Consider the following 19,521-nt stretch of genomic DNA (forward strand, 5'->3'; position numbering starts at 1 on the left):
AATCAGCTGTGCCTTAATTAAATAAAAGAGAACACAAAGCAAACCAATTCCTGCTCTTGCTGAACAATAGTGCCAGTGTTCGTTGGCAGCATCTTCTGCATGGGTTGCACAGATAAGTGGTGCTTATCTGTGCTCGTGCTCTCCTGCTGCTCCTATGAGCAAGGTGGTAATAAAACCCCTCTCGTGCTGTTCCATTACAGCAGTGGCAAAGCAGAGGCCTGGGTAGTTCCACCAATTACAGCCAGCCAGCTCATGAGCTCTGGCTGGTATCACAGGCTCTGAGCTTTGAGGCTGCCTAACCGCTAGGGCCACGTCCACCCAGAACAAAGGAAGCAGTCCCCTGTTGAAATGGTTCAGGTTTGCACAATCAGGAAACAAACTGCTGATGCTTCCACCCTCCCAGAAACTGGTTTTTCCCAAAGTGAATGTGGTAATTGCAGGGGCTGGGTGCTGGGTGTGGGGCTTGCTAGGCTCTGCAGGGACCTGTGCCCACCCTAGTCTCCATTGCTAGAGGATGGTAGCCGTGTCCTGGGGCTTCCTAGACGGGGTGTGAAGGAGGTGTTGGGCTCTGCCTGGTTTGTTTGAGTTACACAGGATTGTATCAGTAAAGATGGTGGTGTAGCAGGGCTGCTCCTCGGTGCCTGCCTGTGCCAGCCCACCTATCAAGGCTGCCAGTACAGGCATTGACCCCTCCAGGAAGCAGCTACTACTCCTGCCAAGTGCAAGGGGCTTGGCTTCTGAATAGAGTGAAACTATTAAGGGGCTGTGGTCCTGCTGTGGTGGTTAGTTCAGTCCCCCACCTCTCCCTCCGTGTTGTATTTTTTTGGCTGAGGAACAAGAGGTCCTATCTTCAACTTGTTGGCATTTGTCTGTAACATGATAACTTTTGGATGCTGCAGCAGATCCCTTCAGAAACTCCACAAAATGTTCTAGGCATCAGTACGTAAAACTCTGGCCTTTGGTGACAGCTGGAAAGGGAAATGGGAGATGCAAACTCGGCACCTTCAACCGCCTCTCTGAGGGCAGTAGATTAAAGAACAGGTTGATGATAGCCCCTGACACCTTCCAGCATCACAACCCCCCCAGACTCAGTTTAAAATGTTGATGCCTTGAATGACTTACCTCACCCCCTAGTCTGGGAGATAATAGCTTTTATGGGACCAGCTTCTCCCAGACAGAAAAAAGAAATAATCATAGAACTGGAAGGGACCTCGAGGGGTCATTTAGTCTAGTCCCCTGCACTCAAGGCAGGACTAAGTATTATCTAGACCATCCCTGACAGGTGTTTGTCCAACCTGCTCTTAAAAATCCCCAATGATGGAGATTCCACAACCTTCCTCGGCAATTTATTTCAGTGCTTAACCACCCTGACAGGAAGTTTTTCCTAATGTCCAACCTAAACTGCCCTTCCTGCAATTTAAGCCCATTGCTTCTTGTCCTATCCTCAGAGGTTAAGGTGGAGGAGGCATGAATGGAGAACCCTGACCTGGGGCATGCGCACAACCCCTGGCAAGGACAAAGAATGGAGTACCTGGAGTCAGAGGAAGAGGGAGTGCATGGTGCCCCTGGCAGCAGGGTGAAGTTGCAGGAAGTCCTTGAAATAGAGGGGGCTGGGAAGACACACATGAGCTTGTGGGGAAAATGGAGGGCTAGAAGGAGCCCGTGTTTGAAAGAGCTCAGCCAACAGAAGCTACACTGAGTGTGTTCTTCTGACAGGACGCATTAATCACTATCAGAATGTTTTGTTCCCCTCCACGTCTTCTTGGAGCTTTCCTCTCCCTGCTGATTTACTTCTTGCCAACTGGGGGAGGGGCCCTTTCAACGGGCGCCTGAGGAGTGTCTGTTTCTGTGGCGTTGCGGGCTGGGACAGCCTGACCATTCTGTTCCACTGGGGAATTAATTATTGTCACAACTCTTCCCCCTCAGCTCCCAAACAATGAGTCTGCCCTCTAGAACCCTCCTCACGTGTCCTTAAACCTGACAACCCCTGTACACTTAGGCCAAAGGGTGCATGTTAGTCAACCTTATGTGAGAATCCTGGGTGCCACCACTGGTTTAAAAGAAAACAATGAAAAAGCTAAATTTTAAAATGCCCAAGCTCATAGGTGGGCCTAGGTCCCCTTGCTCCCCAAGGCTGGACCTGTCTCCTCTTAGAATGGTGGCAGTAGGTCTGGCAGTGCTGGCTCACTGCCCCTCAACAGCTGGGCAGGACTTTGACCTAAACTTTTCTTCAGCTGGTGTTTAGAATGAGGTGGCATTTGGTGAGTGTCTGGGATGTGTCCCAATGGTACCAAGTCTAACCCACGCCTCCTCTCCCACAAACACACCCTGCATATAAAGAGAAACCTGTTTGCGCAGCTAGATGGGCCAGCTTTGTGAATGCCACAGGCAGAACTAACACCCTAAATAAGTATTCAGAAGGAAGGTGCAGCTGAGCCCTGGAGAAATACTGAGCTTTGTGCCCAAACCAGGCTATGTTGCCCCCTCTCCTCCTCCAGTCTTCCCTTGCCCCATCCTGCCTTCTTCCTGGGGATAGAACAGACCTGTTTGTTCTATTCATTCCTGTCCTTCCTCCTTGAATGTTCATTCCATTAAGTACACCACTTAAAAGGATAGTGTCTTGTCTATACGGCAACCCCACTGTATGAAAGTTCTGAGCATAGGCTGGTTATTAGCAACTCCTTGGGACACTTGACCTGAGAGATGCTGGGCAAAAAAGAATCCCTTTGCTCTGTTTCCTTTGTGCATCTCACGGCACCACAGGGAGAGTCAGCTCAGTCACGTCCCCTGAGCCACTGGACTCAATCCTAGAGATCATCAACCCCACCAGCAGAGAGCAAAGACAAATGATTCCCAGCTACATGAGTAAAGGAGTAGGGGCTCTGTGGCACTCAGAAACTGGAATTTTTGAAAACTGGTCAATTTAAAATTTACAGGGTGCCTTTAAGAGGCCTGGGGCTGTCACAGAAGAACTTGTTGTGGCCTGCAGAGGTCCACTGCAGTTCTTCTGAGGTAAAGCTCCTGCTTATGCCATTCCCTCAGCATTGCCAAGCCACTGGGAGTCTGCATTTGATCCATCAGCCCAGGGCACAGTTCAACTCCACTTAGCAGCACTACAGGGGGTAACTCACCATTTCACTGCATGGCATTAGGCATCTCAGTTAGCAGTAAGCATGACACAGTGCAAGGCAGCGTGGGGACGAGGAGCAGCATTGCTGTGCACGCAAACACCTTCCCTCCTCACCCTTATCGGACTCATATTTACACCTCATCAATGTTGCATGAACATGGTCCCATCAAGGTAGCCTGTATTGCTACAGAAAACCCTTCCTGTTCTGCCCCAGAGGTTCAACTGAATTTCTGTTATTGCACTCAACGGTGTCATATGGAGAAATTCACTTCTTAGAAGTGGTCTAGCTGCTACTTAAGAAAACAATAATCTCAGAGAGCAGCATGCTGCTGAACAAAAAGGGAAGCAGGAAGGCAAGAAGCCAGGCAGCCTGGTGAAGGGCAAGGTTCAAAAGGTTACTTGAGCCAAACAGAGATCCTTACACATTTGGAAATCTGACCCCAGTGAAACCAAAAACAGGAGGATAAATTACAGCACGGGCTGTATGAGAGGGAAATTTGGAGGGTGACAATGGAATTCCAAGAGCAAACAGCTGAAAGTATCAAAACTAACCACAATATATTCTTGATGTATCTCAGAAGTAGGAAGGCTGTAAAAGAATTGGCGGGTCTGCTGGATCCACAGGGATTAAAGGAGTAAGAACTTTGCTGAGAAGCTACATTATTTCTTTGCAGCTATCTTCCTTGCGGCAGCTGATAGGGAAATACCATGCTGTTTTCTGTTACTGAAAATGAGGGGGTTTCAGCCTGATGTGCTAAAAGAGGTGCTGGAACAAAGTGATAATTTAAAAAAATAAATCCCCAGGACCAGATGTACATCCCAGAGTTCTCAGAGAGCTGCAGTATGCAGTAGATGAACTGCCAGCAAAAATATGCAATATCTCATTAAAAACATCTACTGTACCAGAGGATTGGAGGGTAGCAAATGTTGTACCTCTATTTAAACAAAGTCTCTAGAGGTGATCTAGGGAATGACAGACCAGGAAAGCCTTACATTCGTATCTAGTAAATGGGTTGAAATGATTAAAAAATAGAACAAAACACCTGGAATATGGGTGTAATTATACAGAAAGTCAGGGTAGATGACCTAATGGTCCCTTTCAGTCTTGATATCTATGAATCATATGATGGGGTCTAGCCAGCATGGTTTCTGCAGCGGAAAACCAGGTCTGGCTAATTAGAATTCTTTGAATGTGTCCAGAGTAGCAAATAAAGGTTGACAACATTTATTTAGACTTTCAAAAGCCTTTGACAAGGTCCATCACAAGTGGCTACTAAAGAAACTAAGTCATCAAGGTGAGAGAGGCAAAGTAGCATCATAGATCAAAAACTAAGAGAGGAAACAAAGAGCATTAAATGGTCAATTTTAATCTTAGCAAAAAGTTAATAGCAGGATCTCAAGAATCTTTACTAGGTCCAGTGTTGTTTACTGTATTTATGTATGATCTGGAATGGGGGTGAGCCGTGAGGTAGGAAAAATTTCAACCCAGGTAAATGGGCAACGTTCTGTTCAATTATGGTAAATGCAAAGTAATGCACACTGGAGGGAAAAACATGCACTACTCCAACACAGTGCAGGGGTGTAAGCTCAGAGCATCAGTTTTCAAAAGGGACCTGGGCAGCACTGTAGGTTAAGTTAAGGCCTCTGTTCAATGTGCAGTTGCAGTCAAAATAGCAAAGGTGTTAGGCTGCAGAAGGAATGGAATAGAGATTAATATGGAAAATATTATAGTGTCATTATGTAAATCAGTGCTATGTTCTCATCTGGAATGTGTGCAGCACTGGCCATCCCATCTCAAAAAGGCTATTACAGAATTTGGGGGGCTGGTTCAGAGAAAAGTGGCGCAATTCCCTTTGGTTGAAGGTATACATCCACAGTTACTCCATTAGATCCATAGCTTAGGAGTATTCTTGGATTCCTTGCTGATGCTGAGATCTCACAGTAACAGCCACGAGTAATGCCTTCTGCCATCTTGGGTTGGCAAGGAGGCTCTGTCCCATCCTAGCGGACAATGACCTGGCTTCAGTTATTCACGTCTTTGTGACCTCTTGGCTGAATTACAGTGATGTGATATACCAGAACACGAAGCCTTCAGCATTTAGGAAATTCCAACCTGTACAGAAACTACTGCGTATCTCCTCAGTACCACAGACTACTGCAAACACACCAGACCTGTCCTCTGCTTTCTACACTGGCTTCCCAGAGAATTTCAAATCAAATTCAAGGTCTTGGTCCTGATCTCCAAGGTATTCAGTGGTATTCAGGATATCTCAAAGATTTCCTGAGCTCTGGAACAAAGACCATAGTCAACAACTCTGTTCCTTAGGCACAATGGGACTCTCTACAATAAGCATAAAGTTTGCCTGTGGAGGAGCACGCACTTTCTTGGAGGCCAGTCCCAGACTATAGAATTAACTCCTCCAGGAACTAAGACCATCACAAAACTTGCCACCTTCTGCTCCAAGTGCAAGGCTCATTTCTTTGACCTTGTCTTCTCTAACACAAACACATAGCAACAGGTATATTTAAATAAATAATTTTTAAAAAACCCCTAAAACCCAGCCAAAACAAGACATTCTGCTGCACATACCTTCTCTCCCTAGGGAGGGGCTGAGAGAACCAACACCACATGACAGATGCGTAGTCACATTGTTTAATGCACTACTTGAAGGCGCTCAGATACTGCAGTGATGAACATGATATAAGATCCTCTATAGAATAGAGAATGACTAGAGCATGGAAAAAACTCATATGAAAAGAGACCAAAAAGACTCGGCTCATTTACCGTAGGAAAGGAGATGAATAAGAAAGGACATGACAACGTGTATTAAATAATGAATGCTCTGGGAAAGGGAGATTGGGAGCTTGTTTTCCGTCTCATAACACAAGAACAAAGGACAGCCCACAAAACTGAAAAATGGCAAATTCAAAACTGGGGAAAGGAAATACTTCTTCATGCATTGGATAATTAGAACTCTCTGCCACTGGATGTTGTTGGGGCTTAGAATTTAACAAGATTCCAAGAGGGATCAGATGCTTATATGGATAAAACAACTCTCCAAAGTAATAACTAATGCTAAACAATATTTGGAGGACTATAAAACTTAATCTTTCAGGGTTTAAATGATCTCTAATTATTAGAGATCTGAATGAGAATTTCATGGGGAGTAGGGCGGATTATCTCACATCTTCCTATTCTAGGATTTCTTGCACCTTGCTCTGAAGGCTCTGGCACTGGCCACAGCAGGGAACAGGGTACTGGACTAGATGGATCATAGGTACGATCCATTGGGGCACTTCCTATATCCCTGATAGGACATTGCTCTGAAGAAGCTCCCACAGGCTAGAATTTGAGCTAGCAGTGTTCTGCAGAGTTCATATGACTAGGAATTTAGCTGATATCAGCAGAGCACTAGGTTGGAAAGCTCATCTAAATATCTCATTAGCCATTTCAAACATAACTAAGTCCATTCTGAAACAGGGCAGCAGGCCCCATGGTATCTATCCATGGGGCTGGGTGAACACTCAGGGATCTTCTTTCACCACGGATATGTGTGTTGCTTTTTATTCCTGCCCTCATTCGGGACATGACACTATGGGGCATTTTCAGCATCACAGAAGGTCAGGGTTGGAAGGGACCTCAGGAGGTCATTTAGTCCAAACCCCTGCTTGAAGCAGGACCAATCCCCAATTTTTGCCCCAGATCCCTACATGGCCCCCTCAGAGACTGAGCTCACAACCCCGGGATTAGCCGGCCACTGCTCAAACCACTGCGCTCTCCCTCCCCCGATGGCGTTGTGAAGGCCAAGACTGTAACAGGGTCCAAAAAGGAAACAGCACCGCTGAGGGCTGCAGAAGGGGCCTAGGCGCAGGCCTGCTGGACGATCCGGCCGGCCGGGGACAAGGAGAAGAGCAGGCTCTGGGCCGGGGCGGGGAGGGAGCAGCGAGGGGCGGCGGCGGCGGCCGCCGGGGAAGGGAAGTCCGCGGGGTCCGGAACGGGCTGCGGCAGAGCCGGGTACCGGGGCAGCGCCAGGCCCCAAAGAAAACCTGCAGCCGCCACGGGCGCGGCCCTTCCCGGGGACACTAGGCTCGGGCTGCCCCCAGGCCCCGGCGGCCGGGGGCGAACCTGGGACCCGCCCGGCACCTCTGGCCGGACTGGGGCCCTCGCGCGCCCCAAGGCGGGGAGTCGGCGGGGCGGGCCGGGCCCAGCCTCCCGCCCTAAGTCCGGACAGCGGGGAAACCTCGGCCGCGGGCGCCACGCGCAGCAGCCACTTCCGGGGAGCTCCGCTCCCTGCCCGGAAGAGATTCCCTGCCCTTCCGGGTCAGAAGGCGGCAGGGGCAGACGCGGCCCAGTAGGAATCCAACACGAACGAGTTCCGCTGTCCCTCACAGCGCATGCACAGCAACCGCCCTTTGCGGGGGGGGCTGCCCGAGTGCCACGTTCAAGAGGCGCCGGCGAGGGGCGGGCCTGGTCCAGTCACCAATCAGAATCGGCTGCTGAGAGCCTGAGGCGGTAGCGTTGACCAATCGCAGGTGACAGAGCGGGCGAAACGACCAATTACAGGATGCTAAAAGAAAGCGAGGCAGGAGGTGGTCAGGAAGGGGCGTGGCGTCCGGATCAGCAAATAGAAAACGAAGAGAGTCCCGGGCGCTCGGCCAAGCCAATGGGAGAGGAAGGCGAGGGCGACGGGCTCAGCCAATGAGGAGCGCCGCGGCGGGGAGGGGGCGGGTTTATAAGAGGGAGGCGGGTGCGGAGGACTTTCCTTCCGCCGCGGTTCCGACTCGTCGCTGCCGCAGCCTGTCCCCGGCCCGCCTCTGACACCGCCATGAAGCTGCTGAGCGCCCTGGTGCCGCCGCTGCTGGGCCTGGCGCTGCTGGGCCTGGCCCGGCCGGGCCGCGCGGAGGCCGCCGGCGAGGAGGAGGAGGAGGACGGGGTGCTGGTGCTGCGCGCGGCCTCCTTCGAGCGCGCGCTGGCGGCCCACAAGCACCTGCTGGTGGAGTTCTGTGCGTGCGCGCGCGGGGCCCGGCCCCGGGGGGGGCGGGGCCGGTGTGGGGGGCTGCGCGCGCGGGGCCCGGCTGCGGGGGGAGGTGGGGGTCTGGGGGGCCCGGCTGCGGGGCGGGGGGGGGCCGGCTGCGGGGGGGGCTGCGCGCGCGGGGCCCGGCTGCGGGGCGGGGGGGGGCCGGCTGCGGGGGGGGCTGCGCGCGCGGGGTCCGGCTCGGGGGGGGGGCCCGGTGGCGCGGGGGGGGGGCTGTGTGCGCGGGGCTCCCCCGGCGGCTCGGTTGGCCGCAGAGGCCCCTGGACGCGGCGCCTCCGCCCGGGGGCTGGTGGGCGGCGCGCGGCAGCGGCCTGAGCCCGTCCCGTCCCTTCCCTTCCAGACGCCCCGTGGTGCGGCCACTGCAAGGCGCTGGCCCCCGAGTACGCCAAGGCGGCGGCCCAGCTGCAGGCTGAGGGCTCCGGGATCAGGCTGGCGAAGGTGGACGCTACAGAAGAGTCCGAGCTGGCCCAGCAGTTCGGGGTTCGAGGCTACCCAACTATTAAATTCTTCAAAAACGGAGACAAATCTTCCCCCCGAGAGTACACGGGTGAGCGAAGGGGCCTGCCCTGACCCTGCTGCCGGCGCCTCGCCTGTTTAGTCTTGGGCGATGTCGCTGAGCGGTCCTGAGATGCGTTGGGTTGGACTCCACTGTGTTGTAACGCCTCTGCATCGAAACCAAAGCCCCCACAGTGATCCGCCCCGACACCGGGTGGGCAGGTCGGGCTGAGCATGCCACGTTCTTGGGGGACATACTTAGATCTGTTTTATGCACCGATTCTGCAGTACAGAGATGTGGATTGTATCCGAATGGAATGAGCTGATGTGCTTCTGTGTCTTGGGTATTAGTTGTGGTGTGCCTCTCCAGGGTCAGGAGGAATGAGAATGTAACTAGACTGTGTTAAGTGTGTCCAGAACATCCTCTGGTAGACGAGGAGGAGGAGGAGATCTCTTCCAAAAGAGAAGGAGTTTACCAAACTTGTGAATGGGGGCAGGGTGTATTGCTGCTGGTGGAATAAGTAGGCAGTGTCAGCATCTGGTAACAGAGCAGGGCTGAGGTGAGAGGTTTGCTGAAAACAGAACTGTAGGCTTTGCTGTCTATTCATTCAGTTTTTCTTCCATATACTGAGGTGAGCTCTGTGGTGTCGCTCTGGGCGGAAATGTTAGAGGAATAAGTTTGGAGACACCCTATAGCAAGTTCCCTAAAACTTTAAATAAAAGATAAAGAAGCCATAAATTCTACAGTGCTAGAGAGTAGAAGTCCCAGTGTAGATTTTGTCACTTAAGGGTGTGCATCTCTCATCCCTGACCAGCGGAAAATGCTGAGTCCGTACATGAGCAGTGCATCCAAGCCAGGGTGTATGATCATGTATGGACTCCTAGGGTTTAGTGATAGGAAAGTGGCATGATTAAAGCTCAGTTTGTAATGATTATGTAGTGATGTACAAGGCTGGAATCAAACTACTTGAGGCAGCTGCTGTGAATGATAAATGTAAAAGTCTTGGTGAGGGAATGTTTGATCAACCTGACTAAAATAAAAGCTCTCAAAGGCTGTAGTAAGTTCTAAAACATTTAGATTCTTTTGCAGGCAAAAACATCTCAGGGTGCTAAAACATAAGATGAAAAATACTGATATTTTTCTGTATGAAAATCCCAGAATCCTTCAGGAGGTCTACAGTGCTGATAACACTGGTCAAAGTCTAAATGTGCTTAGGCCAGCCTGGTGACTGAAACAGTATGTGAAAGGAGTGGATTCCAGAGAATCCTTGTACCTTGGTTCAGGGTGGTATGGGTGGGTATTAGTTGCTACAGAGAATGCCTTGGACTTCGTAGGTGGGTGCAGGGCTTTGCTTGCTCCAGGAATCCACTCTGATGGAAGGTGAAAAGAAAAGTAGCGAAGATTTGGGCTGGGGGTGTGTGTGTGTGTGTGAATGGACCCCTTGTTCCTCACGTCCCAGATCAGGTGCTCTGAAATGTCCTTAGAGTTAGGACACATACTCATGCCTTCATCTGTAAAAGTAAAGATGAACACTGAACTTTCTCATCTTTCTAGCTGGCAGAGAAGCTGATGATATTGTAAACTGGCTGAAGAAACGTACTGGTCCAGCTGCCACTACCCTGGCAGATGCTGCTGCAGCTGAGGCACTAGTGGATTCCAGTGAAGTCACTGTGATTGGGCTCTTCAAGGTAGTGTTTGGGTTTAGATCTCAGAAGGGCACATTGCATGTCTGCTGCAGATTTTCTGCCTGTGGCAACTTTGGCAGCTTACTAAATCAAGCACAGCTGTTACCTAACATTCCCTGTCCTGCTGTGCTGAATATTCACTGGACACCTCAAACTGACATGCAGTGTAAAACACCTTTTTTTTCCCTTCTCTCCCAGGATGTGGAGTCAGAGGCTGCCAAGCAATTCTTGCTGGCAGCCCAGTCCACTGATGACATTCCTTTTGGGATCTCTTCCAGCAGTGATGTCTTCTCCAAATACGAGCTCAGCAAAGACGGTGTTGTCCTTTTTAAGAAGGTAAGGAGTGGTTCAAAGAACACATGCCACGCTTAATCTGAATTTCTCTACCTATTAATGTTCCAGGTGACCATTTAAGATGAGTGTCTGAACTCTGAGCATTTAACAGTACTCTCTGTAGGGTAACTTTCACTCTTTCCCCTGTATAGTTAATATCCCTGTTCATGGATCTTTCACAGCAGTTGGGAGGAAAACCTTTTTCTGAATTTTAAAAAAAAAAGTTGTAAAACTGCAGACTCTCCGGAGGACACAGTATGGGTGTAGAACCTGAAACTAATGATAAACCGCCTAGATTTCAGATTTGAAATTGTGGCTCCTCTGTTCAGCAGGGGGCAGCATTGTCAATCATCTGGACAGGGTGTGGTGTCTTGTGCATGTTCCTGGAACTCGCTGGACATGAGTCCTGAGTTACCTTTAGCTTCTGCCTTTTTCTTGTCTCAGGTTTCTGGCTGCTGTGAAGTTTAATGTTCACTGTGAACTTGGGTTTCAGAGTAGCAGCTGTGTTAGTCTGTATTCGCAAAAAGAAAAGGAGGACTTGTGGCCCCTTAGAGACCAACACATTTATTTGAGCATAAGCTTTCATGAGCTACAGCTCACTTCATCGGATGCATTCAGTGGAAAATACAGTGGGGAGATTTATATAGATAGAGAACATGAAACAATGGGTGTTACCATACACACTGTAACGAGAGTGATCACTTAAGGTGAGCTATTACCAGCATTGCAAAAAGAAAAGGAATACTTGTGGCACCTTAGACTAACAAATTTATTTGAGCATTTATGGAGTTCACTACTGTTGCCTCCTTCTGCCTCTAAGAGCTGTTGTACAACAGCATCCAGGGCCCTACTGCCATGCCTCACTTCCCATGCCATGCCCTTCTCAGCTTGCTCTTCTTTTAGCTGAAGCATCCTTAATGTGCGCATCCTTGTCCTCCTAGTGGGCTCAGCTGTCTGACATGTTTGACATGCCCAGTAGGTGGATGCAGGTTTAGCCACCTCGGGGTTACAGCAGGGTGGGTTAGGAGGAGGGTTTGCATATTCTTGTGGCAGAGTTAGGGTGCACTACAGAGTCATGGTTTTGGCAAGATCTGCAGAATTGCAAGATGTGAACTGGTGGATGCCTCCAGCCAATTAAAATAGCTTGTTACCCTTCAGCCTCATGGGGAACAGAGCTGAGGAGTAGGGTTGGGGAGCTGAAGCTCCCTGGGAGAAGAGCTGGTGGTGCTAGTGCATTGACATGTGGTGAGAGGCAGGGCAGAAAGCTGCTTTGGGTTAATTCTGTTTAACCAGGCTTTACTCTCCTCCACTGTTCTTCCTGTAAATTAAAAGGCTCCAAAGTTGTCGCAGTAATTGGACTGCAGCTCCTAAAGCTGTTATACTTAAACCGGATTCATGAGTCTAGGGGCTCAGATTAGAATGGTTTGAAGATGCAGCACCTGTCTGTGGAAAGCAAATAGCTATTCCAGTGGCTGTTTCTTTTAAAGCTTGTAGGATCCCCCTCTGGTTTTCTCTGAGGCTATTCCAGTTGTACCCTGCCCTTAGGGAATGCTGCTTTCACTGCATGTCAGAGGGTGTCTGATGGCTGGCTGTTTATATGGAGTCTTCACACCATTTATTTCGGCTGCTGCTAACTGGCTGAAATATCTTTGTAGAGGGTTTTACAGCTTCTCTGACAAGGGTGTTAAGAGCGAAGACCTGCGTTCAAGTGAGCGAGTCCCTTTGAGTGAAGGACTTGTTCTTTTCACCACTGTCACTATTGACCCTGGTTTATAAACTCCAGAGTTGTCTGTGTAGGAAGTGCTCTTGCTTCCGAGGCTGGTGGAACAGAAAGGCGTTTGTTTGATTTGTTCCTTATGCTAACTCTTAATGAGCTGACCAGCGTAGAGGAAAGTGACTATGTCCTTAAGCCTCCAAACATGCCCTGTCTCCCTCAAACCAAGCTTGAAAATAAGCAGTGACAGTAAGCAAGAAAGGGTTAAATAAGAATCATGCCACTCTCCATTTAACCAGGAGCTATACACATCTGTGGAATTCGGCTCTGATTCCAGGTCCCTGCAGTTAGTCTGGTCTAGGCTGGGAAAAGGGCTTACCAGCTGGTCACCCTTCAGTCTTTGTGTGGCTTGTCTGGGTTTGAATGTTGCCTTTTAAACAAGCCTCTTGAGGATATTAAGGAGCTGACCTAGTTACCCTTAGAGAAGTCATCCAGCTTGCTTCTAATTTTAAACACCAGCATTCTCTTGTTCAGCTTCACCTGAAGTCTGTTCAGCACTGCCATTTTGGGTTACTTCATTCCACCATCTTGCTGCTGCACCCCTCCTACATCTTGAATATTGCATGCAGATATGGTCACCCCATTTCAAAAAAATATATTTGAATTGGAAAAGGTTCAGAAAAGGGCAACAAAAATGACTAGGGGTATGGAACTGCTTCCATATGAGGAGAGATTAATAAAACTGGGACTTTTCAGCTTGTGGAAGAGACAACTAAGGGGGGAATATGATAGAAGTCTAAAAATCGTGACTGGTATGGAGAAAGTAAATAAGGAAGTGTTTACTACTTCTCATAACACAACTGGGGGTTACCAAATGAAATTAATAGGCGGCAGGTTTAAAGAAAAAAAGGAACGGCAAAGAGTCCTGTGGCACCTTCTAGACTAACAGACATATTCGAGCATAAGCTTTTGTGGGTGAATGCCCAGTTCAAAAGGAAGTATTTCTGAACTCAGTGCGGTCAACCTGTGGAACTCTTTGCCGGAAGCTCTTGTGAAGGCCAAGACTGTAACAGCGTTTAAAAAGAACTAGATAAATTCATGGAGGATAGGTCCATCAATGGCTATTAGCCAGGATGGGCAGGGATGGTGTCCCTAGCCTCTGTTTGCCAGAAGATGGGAATGGGCGACAGGGGATGGATCACTTGATGATTGCCTGGTCTGTTCATTCCCTCTGGGACACCTGGCATTGGCCACTGTCTGAAGACCAAATACTGGATTAGATGAACCTTTGGTCTGACCTGTATAGCCGTTCTTGCTTGCACATCCTGTTTTTTAACCTTGATGCTCCTCTGCTGTTCCCCTCTTCAGGCTGCCTGGGAAGGTTCTGAGAATCGAGGGCAATAATAGGTGGTGGTCTAATAGAAAATGGGACTTGGCACCTGTTCTGCAGCTTCTCCTCCAATATCTGTTCTTGTGTCACTAACAATAGAGGATGACACATCCTCAGTACATTGAGTAAACTGCTATTTATTAGCAGCTGTGTTGTGGGCTTTGCTGCTTGACACCAGCTCCTTTCTAATAGCTGTTTATTGGCTAATGTATGTGCTTCAACTCAGACCTGCATGCTGACTTCTGTTGTGCAGAGTGCTGCCCTTGCCCAGTCATTGACTCTAGGATTTGCAGCAGCTTCTCACTAGTTTGTCTAGCACTGCCTAGAATGCTGCGAAGCAGCTGTTAAATTAGAAGTCCCCCTCCAAGGCATGTCTTCCGAATCCTTTTGTATTCTTGCAGAATAGTGCCAAGAGCTAGGTGCAGTGTCCTCTTCATTGCATCTCAGCTTACTGTCTAGGGAACTTCATGTCTCCCTGCTCAATAGAATGAGAGCTTTGGTTTAGATTATATCAAGGATTAAATCTTGAGTATTTTGTTTCTTGCAGTGTTAGCTGGAAATCTGCTTCTTGTCAGTAGGTGGCAGAACCATGAAGTTGGGCTGGCCCCTCCCAGGCCTTGGTTCTTTACTGGGATGTTTCTGTATGTGGTTTACTTGGAATGTGCTGTACTTGCTGATCTCTCTGAATGCCAAGGTAGTAAGTGTTTCTGCATGTAGGGATTGACTTTAACCCTTAAGAAAATAACCCATTTGTCTCCCCAGTTTGATGAAGGTCGCAACAACTTTGAAGGTGACATTACAAAAGAGAACTTGCTGAACTTCATCAAGTCTAACCAGTTGCCTCTGGTAATTGAGTTCACTGAACAGGTATGGCCTTCCAGTACATAATTAGCTCTTCAGTCTCTCATGTTCTGAGCCCATAAGACTATGGATGGGAAGCTCTTTCCTTCTGGCCTGGAGCCTACTGTGCCTAGATTAAGCAGGAGACCCAAGAGGGAGCCAGGGATAAGTTTGCTCCTCAGAGTGGCACTTATATTCTTGGTGACTCCCTTGGCACCATCAGGGCAGAAAAGCCCATTGGCTCTGGCCCTGGGATTATTTGTCCTCCTAATGTGGAGCTTGTTATATTTCTCCCAGACTGCTCCGAAGATCTTTGGAGGAGAGATCAAGACTCACATCCTGCTGTTCCTGCCAAAGAGTGTTGATGACTATCAAGAGAAACTAGACAACTTCAAGACAGCAGCTGGGAACTTCAAAGGGAAGGTGAGAAGGGCAGTCACTCCTAACCCATGCAGAGCATTAAGTAGCACTGATTTCTAACATCTCCCTCAGTCTCCTTCTTTCTGTATTTGGATCTCCCAATAGCCAGGCGCCTTAGTCACTTGCTGCTATATATAGATCCCATTGAGGAGGGTGTATTAAGTTAGAGTGGCAGCTTGACTCTTGATTTTTTTTTCCTTCTGACTGGTGTAAAATAGCCCTCTAATGTAACTTGTGGCACACGAAGGTGTTTGTCTTCATGCACATTGCTTTGGCCACTACAGCCCCAGAATTGTACTGGAATAAAGTGGCCCACATTCTGCTGTGGGCTCAAGGGGGTAGGGAAGTGACTTTATAGCAGAGTTGCTACCATATAAATTCATTCATGTCTTTAATATCTACATTTGACTTTCCTCCAAAGATCCTGTTCATCTTCATAGACAGTGACCATAGTGACAACCAGAGGATCCTGGAGTTCTTTGGCCTAAAGAAGGAGGAGTGCCCAGCTGTGCGCCTCATCACTCTGGAGGAAGAAATGACTAAATACAAACCTGACTCAGATGAACTGACAGCAGAGAAGATCAAGGAGTTCTGCGACCAGTTCCTGGAGGGCAAAGTCAAGGTAAGGGGCCGAATGCTGTTCTTTGGACCCTGACATAAGCAGAGATGTGGGAGTGATCCCTGCTCTAAGAATTTGTGTGAAACCTTTTACAAGTCACATGGGGAGAGTCCTTTCAAATTAGCTTTGTAGTATGTTTAATGGCATAGTATCTAGTGAGCCACATGCTGACATCCAAAGGGCAGAGCCAGTGGGGCATGGTGCCAGCACAGAAATAACTATTTTATCAGCATATGAAGGCAACCACAATAAAGCGTGGTTCCTGTCTCTGCACTTCATATGCCCTGGTGGTGCATGCTGCAGCTGCTACTCCTGTTTTCTCAGCCAGCTGAGAACTTTGTAGCCTCTTGCTCATGGTGGGAATCCTCAGTCTTAATCTGAAGATTGAGGTAGCTGTGCATAGCCTAGCACAGTAGCTATTTCAAATGGGGCTCTGTTCCAATGTCACACTGGGAATGACTTTCTCAGTAATTCACACTTAGTGAACAAACTTCCCCTCTGAAGAACTCAGCTGCAGCCTTTCCCATGCAGGGGCACCAGCAGTTCAGACATGTCCAGGTTAGGGGGTGGGGGATTCTCCATGAGAGGAGGAAATGACTGACTCAGCTGACTGCTTATAGCCCATGGCTGATCTGTTCCATGTCTGGGAGAAGTCGGGTTTTCCTGGGAGCATGATTTTGTCTGCACATTCCACATTGCTATATGCATGCGGGTTCAGTCCCTCTTTTCCAATTCCAGCCTCACCTGATGAGCCAAGATTTGCCTGATGACTGGGACAAACAGCCTGTCAGAGTGCTGGTTGGAAAGAACTTTGAAGACATTGCTTTTGATGAGACCAAGAATGTGTTTGTGGAGTTCTGTGAGTATTTTGAGCATGCTGAATAACAAATTGCAGGAAAGCAGCCCAGTTGGGGATGGTATATGGGGAGGAACCTGGATGGATATATATATATATATATATGCTGGATGACCTGGAAGAAGAACATGTTAACTGGAAGGGGAGATTCTCCTTTACTGCAGGGCTAAGACTAGGCTGGCAAGCATCAGAGTGGAGCGCCCAGCCCTTCCCCTTGTCTGGGTGGCCTCCAAGCTTCATATTGCCTTTTAATTTACAGATGCTCCCTGGTGTGGTCACTGCAAACAACTGGCTCCTATCTGGGACAAACTGGGAGAGACTTACAAGGACCATGAGAACATTGTCATTGCCAAGATGGACTCAACAGCTAACGAAGTGGAGACGGTGAAAGTCCACAGTTTTCCCACACTCAAGTTCTTCCCTGCAGGCCCTGGCAAAAATGTAAGCAGGCTGCTGAATTCCAGGGACTTGTGGGTGGATCATCTCAAGCAAGGGAGAGCTAGAAACTTAGAGCCTCGTTCTGCTCTCTTGTGTGTGCGCCTGGGGCTCTAGCACCCATTTGGGAGATGTGCTTTCAGATTTGAAAAGGTTGGTTTGGCACATTCCAAAAGGCTTTGGTGGGCCTTTGGGGAATGGGCTGAGTTGCAGGAGAGTGGGGAGACAGCCAGGGCAGACATGGGTGCAGCACTAGATGAGGCTGGGGGAAGTGCAGCAGAGGACAGTGTGCTCATCTGCAGGCTGTCTTCTCGCAGCAATCTCTGAGGTCTAGTGGCTGAGCTGCTCCTTCATCTCATGTGGGTGAGGGTGAATTTTACATTTCCTCTTGCTTGGCATTTTTGAAAACTGCTGTTCAGAAAGAGAATTGTTCCCCCCCAAGGGCTTGATTCTCTTTGGGTTAAGCAGCATCTCTCCTGGCTTTTCCCCTACAGGTCATACACTACAATGGGGAGAGGACGCTAGAAGGCTTCCAGAAGTTCCTGGAAAGTGGAGGCCAGGATGGTGCTGGGGATGAAGAGGTGAGTAGCCCATTCATTGGGGAGCCTTGGTTTGCAGTGCTTGCAAAGTGTGTGGAGTTGGTAGCAGCATTAGGACTTAAACCCCTACAATAGGTCCTGGCTTCGTGAGCCACTTCTGGTTCTTCCCAGCAGGATAAATGCTGTGTGGGCAGTGGCAACACTAAACAAATCCCTGCAAAGCTGGAAGTCTGGCTGGCCAGTGCAGTCTGATGGGCTGCTGCTGGCTGGGGCTGTCAGGCTGAGAGGCATGAACACATGAATGTGAACTGAGGGATCATTAATCTGTTAAATCCATATAGCCCTGCCTTTCCCATCTCTGGTCACCACAGTGAGGCTGCTCGAAGGCTCAAGGCCTGTACTTGGTTCAGGATCTTTTCCTCTCCATATAAATCCCTCTCTGCCTTGGCCAGCTATGTCTGTGGTTCTAGACCATGTGAGATTGCTGCCTTTGCTGTTAGGCCCACCATGATGGCAGGACAGCCCATCAGCAGGTGGTAGTGCCCTTTCTGCTTCTGGAATAAGGCTGCACCCCTTCCTGCCAGCCTGTGCACTATTATTCCTAAATTCAGTTTCTCTTTGTTCATTTTAACAGGCTCAAGTTCTGAAGGGAGAGATGCTGGTCTCTTGTAATTATCTGTGGCCAATGCATTCAGATTCTCCTATCCAATCCCTAGTAACATGAGCAGTCTGTACTGCATATGCAGTGTCATGATTCACCACTTCCTTCTGCCTTTAGGGCCCCTGTCCATTGTTCTCTAACTACTGGTTTTTATGTGACTCTGGGATTTTTTTCACACTGATCTCAAAAGAGTTTGAGTTCCCTGAATGGCCAGTGTAACGATTGTTGCCATTAACATGCCACGTGGAGCAGAGCATGGATTGGACTGGAGTGCATGGGGTAGGAGATGGTGCTTCAGCAGCCTGACTGCTGTGCCTAGATCTGGGGCTCCAGGGTCCTGTCTGCATTGTGCCAGATCAGAACCAGCAGCTGTTGACACATGTTGTATTTTAAACAGGATCTGGAGGACCTGGAGGCTGATGAGACTGATCTTGAGGAAGGTGAGGAGGACCAGAAGATCCACAAAGATGAACTGTAAAGAGGAGACTCTAATCTGCATATCCCAAAGAGCAGACACTACACTGGCTGCCCTGTCACAGGGCCTAGCGAGTCCAGAAACCCATTCGGATTTAAACTAGAAGGTGTTGGCTGGAAATGCAGGGATTGGTTTAAAGTAACACTTCATCCTAACTTGTCTGTACACTTGACTGTCTCCTCTCCCTTTTCAGTTCTGAGAAGGGGTCTGTCGCTAGGTAGCTGCCGAGGCACCTGGGCCTCTTACTTTTTTTGTGATGTACTTTTTTGTACATGGATTTGTTCCAAGTGTTCTGTTCTTCTGGGTAGAAGTGGGCTGTGAAGTGGCAGCATGAGTCTCACTGCCTGACATTTCAGAGCCTCACCAGTAATGCCTCCTAGACAAGCTTAGTTTTTTCTCTTCTAGATCTAAAGGCCATAACTACTCTCCACCTGGCAGAGCCCTAACTATTGTCTCAGCTCTTCTTCCCTGGAATTGCCATCCTTCTGTGGGAGGAAAACCACTAACCTGACTTCAGGGGTCCCAGGGGCAGGGGAGTGGGCAGATGTTCCCCTTTAACACATCATTGCATGGCTAAAGGTCTCATTTGCCTTTCCCTTGGAAAGACGAATGGAGATGACTGTTCCAAAGATCAGGAAGGGTGGAGCATTCTGCCAGCATTGGCTGTGGCAGGCTCTGGGGAGGGAAGACCCAACTGCTGGCTCACCTGTGTAGACAGGACCTAATGGCATTGCCACCATCTTCCTGGTCAAACAAGACTCTGTTCCTCAATCATTTTCTGTGCATTTTTTTGTGTGTGGGAGAGGGTTTCTGGGCAGACAGGGTGGCACTGGGGTGGGGGCCTGACAGAATGCAGCAAACAGGACACTTCTGATTACTGGGTTGTAGGGAG

General features: G+C 49.0%; 1 protein-coding gene across 1 annotated transcript; it reads left to right on the top strand.

Annotated features, from left to right (window-relative positions):
- The first annotated feature begins 7,941 nt into the window (after positions 1–7,941).
- On the top strand, positions 7,942–19,251 carry P4HB (prolyl 4-hydroxylase subunit beta). The gene is made up of 11 exons (XM_074972101.1): positions 7,942–8,134; positions 8,507–8,713; positions 10,217–10,350; positions 10,546–10,683; positions 14,547–14,651; positions 14,922–15,047; positions 15,466–15,666; positions 16,402–16,522; positions 16,779–16,960; positions 17,449–17,535; positions 18,552–19,251. The coding sequence occupies exons 1-11, from the start codon at positions 7,957–7,959 to the stop codon at positions 18,630–18,632; spliced, it is 1,560 nt and encodes a 519-aa protein (XP_074828202.1). The 5' UTR covers positions 7,942–7,956; the 3' UTR covers positions 18,633–19,251.
- The last annotated feature ends 270 nt before the right edge of the window (positions 19,252–19,521 follow it).

Source organism: Natator depressus, chromosome 14, assembly GCF_965152275.1.
Source record: "Natator depressus isolate rNatDep1 chromosome 14, rNatDep2.hap1, whole genome shotgun sequence".
Lineage (NCBI taxonomy): Eukaryota > Metazoa > Chordata > Testudines > Cheloniidae > Natator > Natator depressus.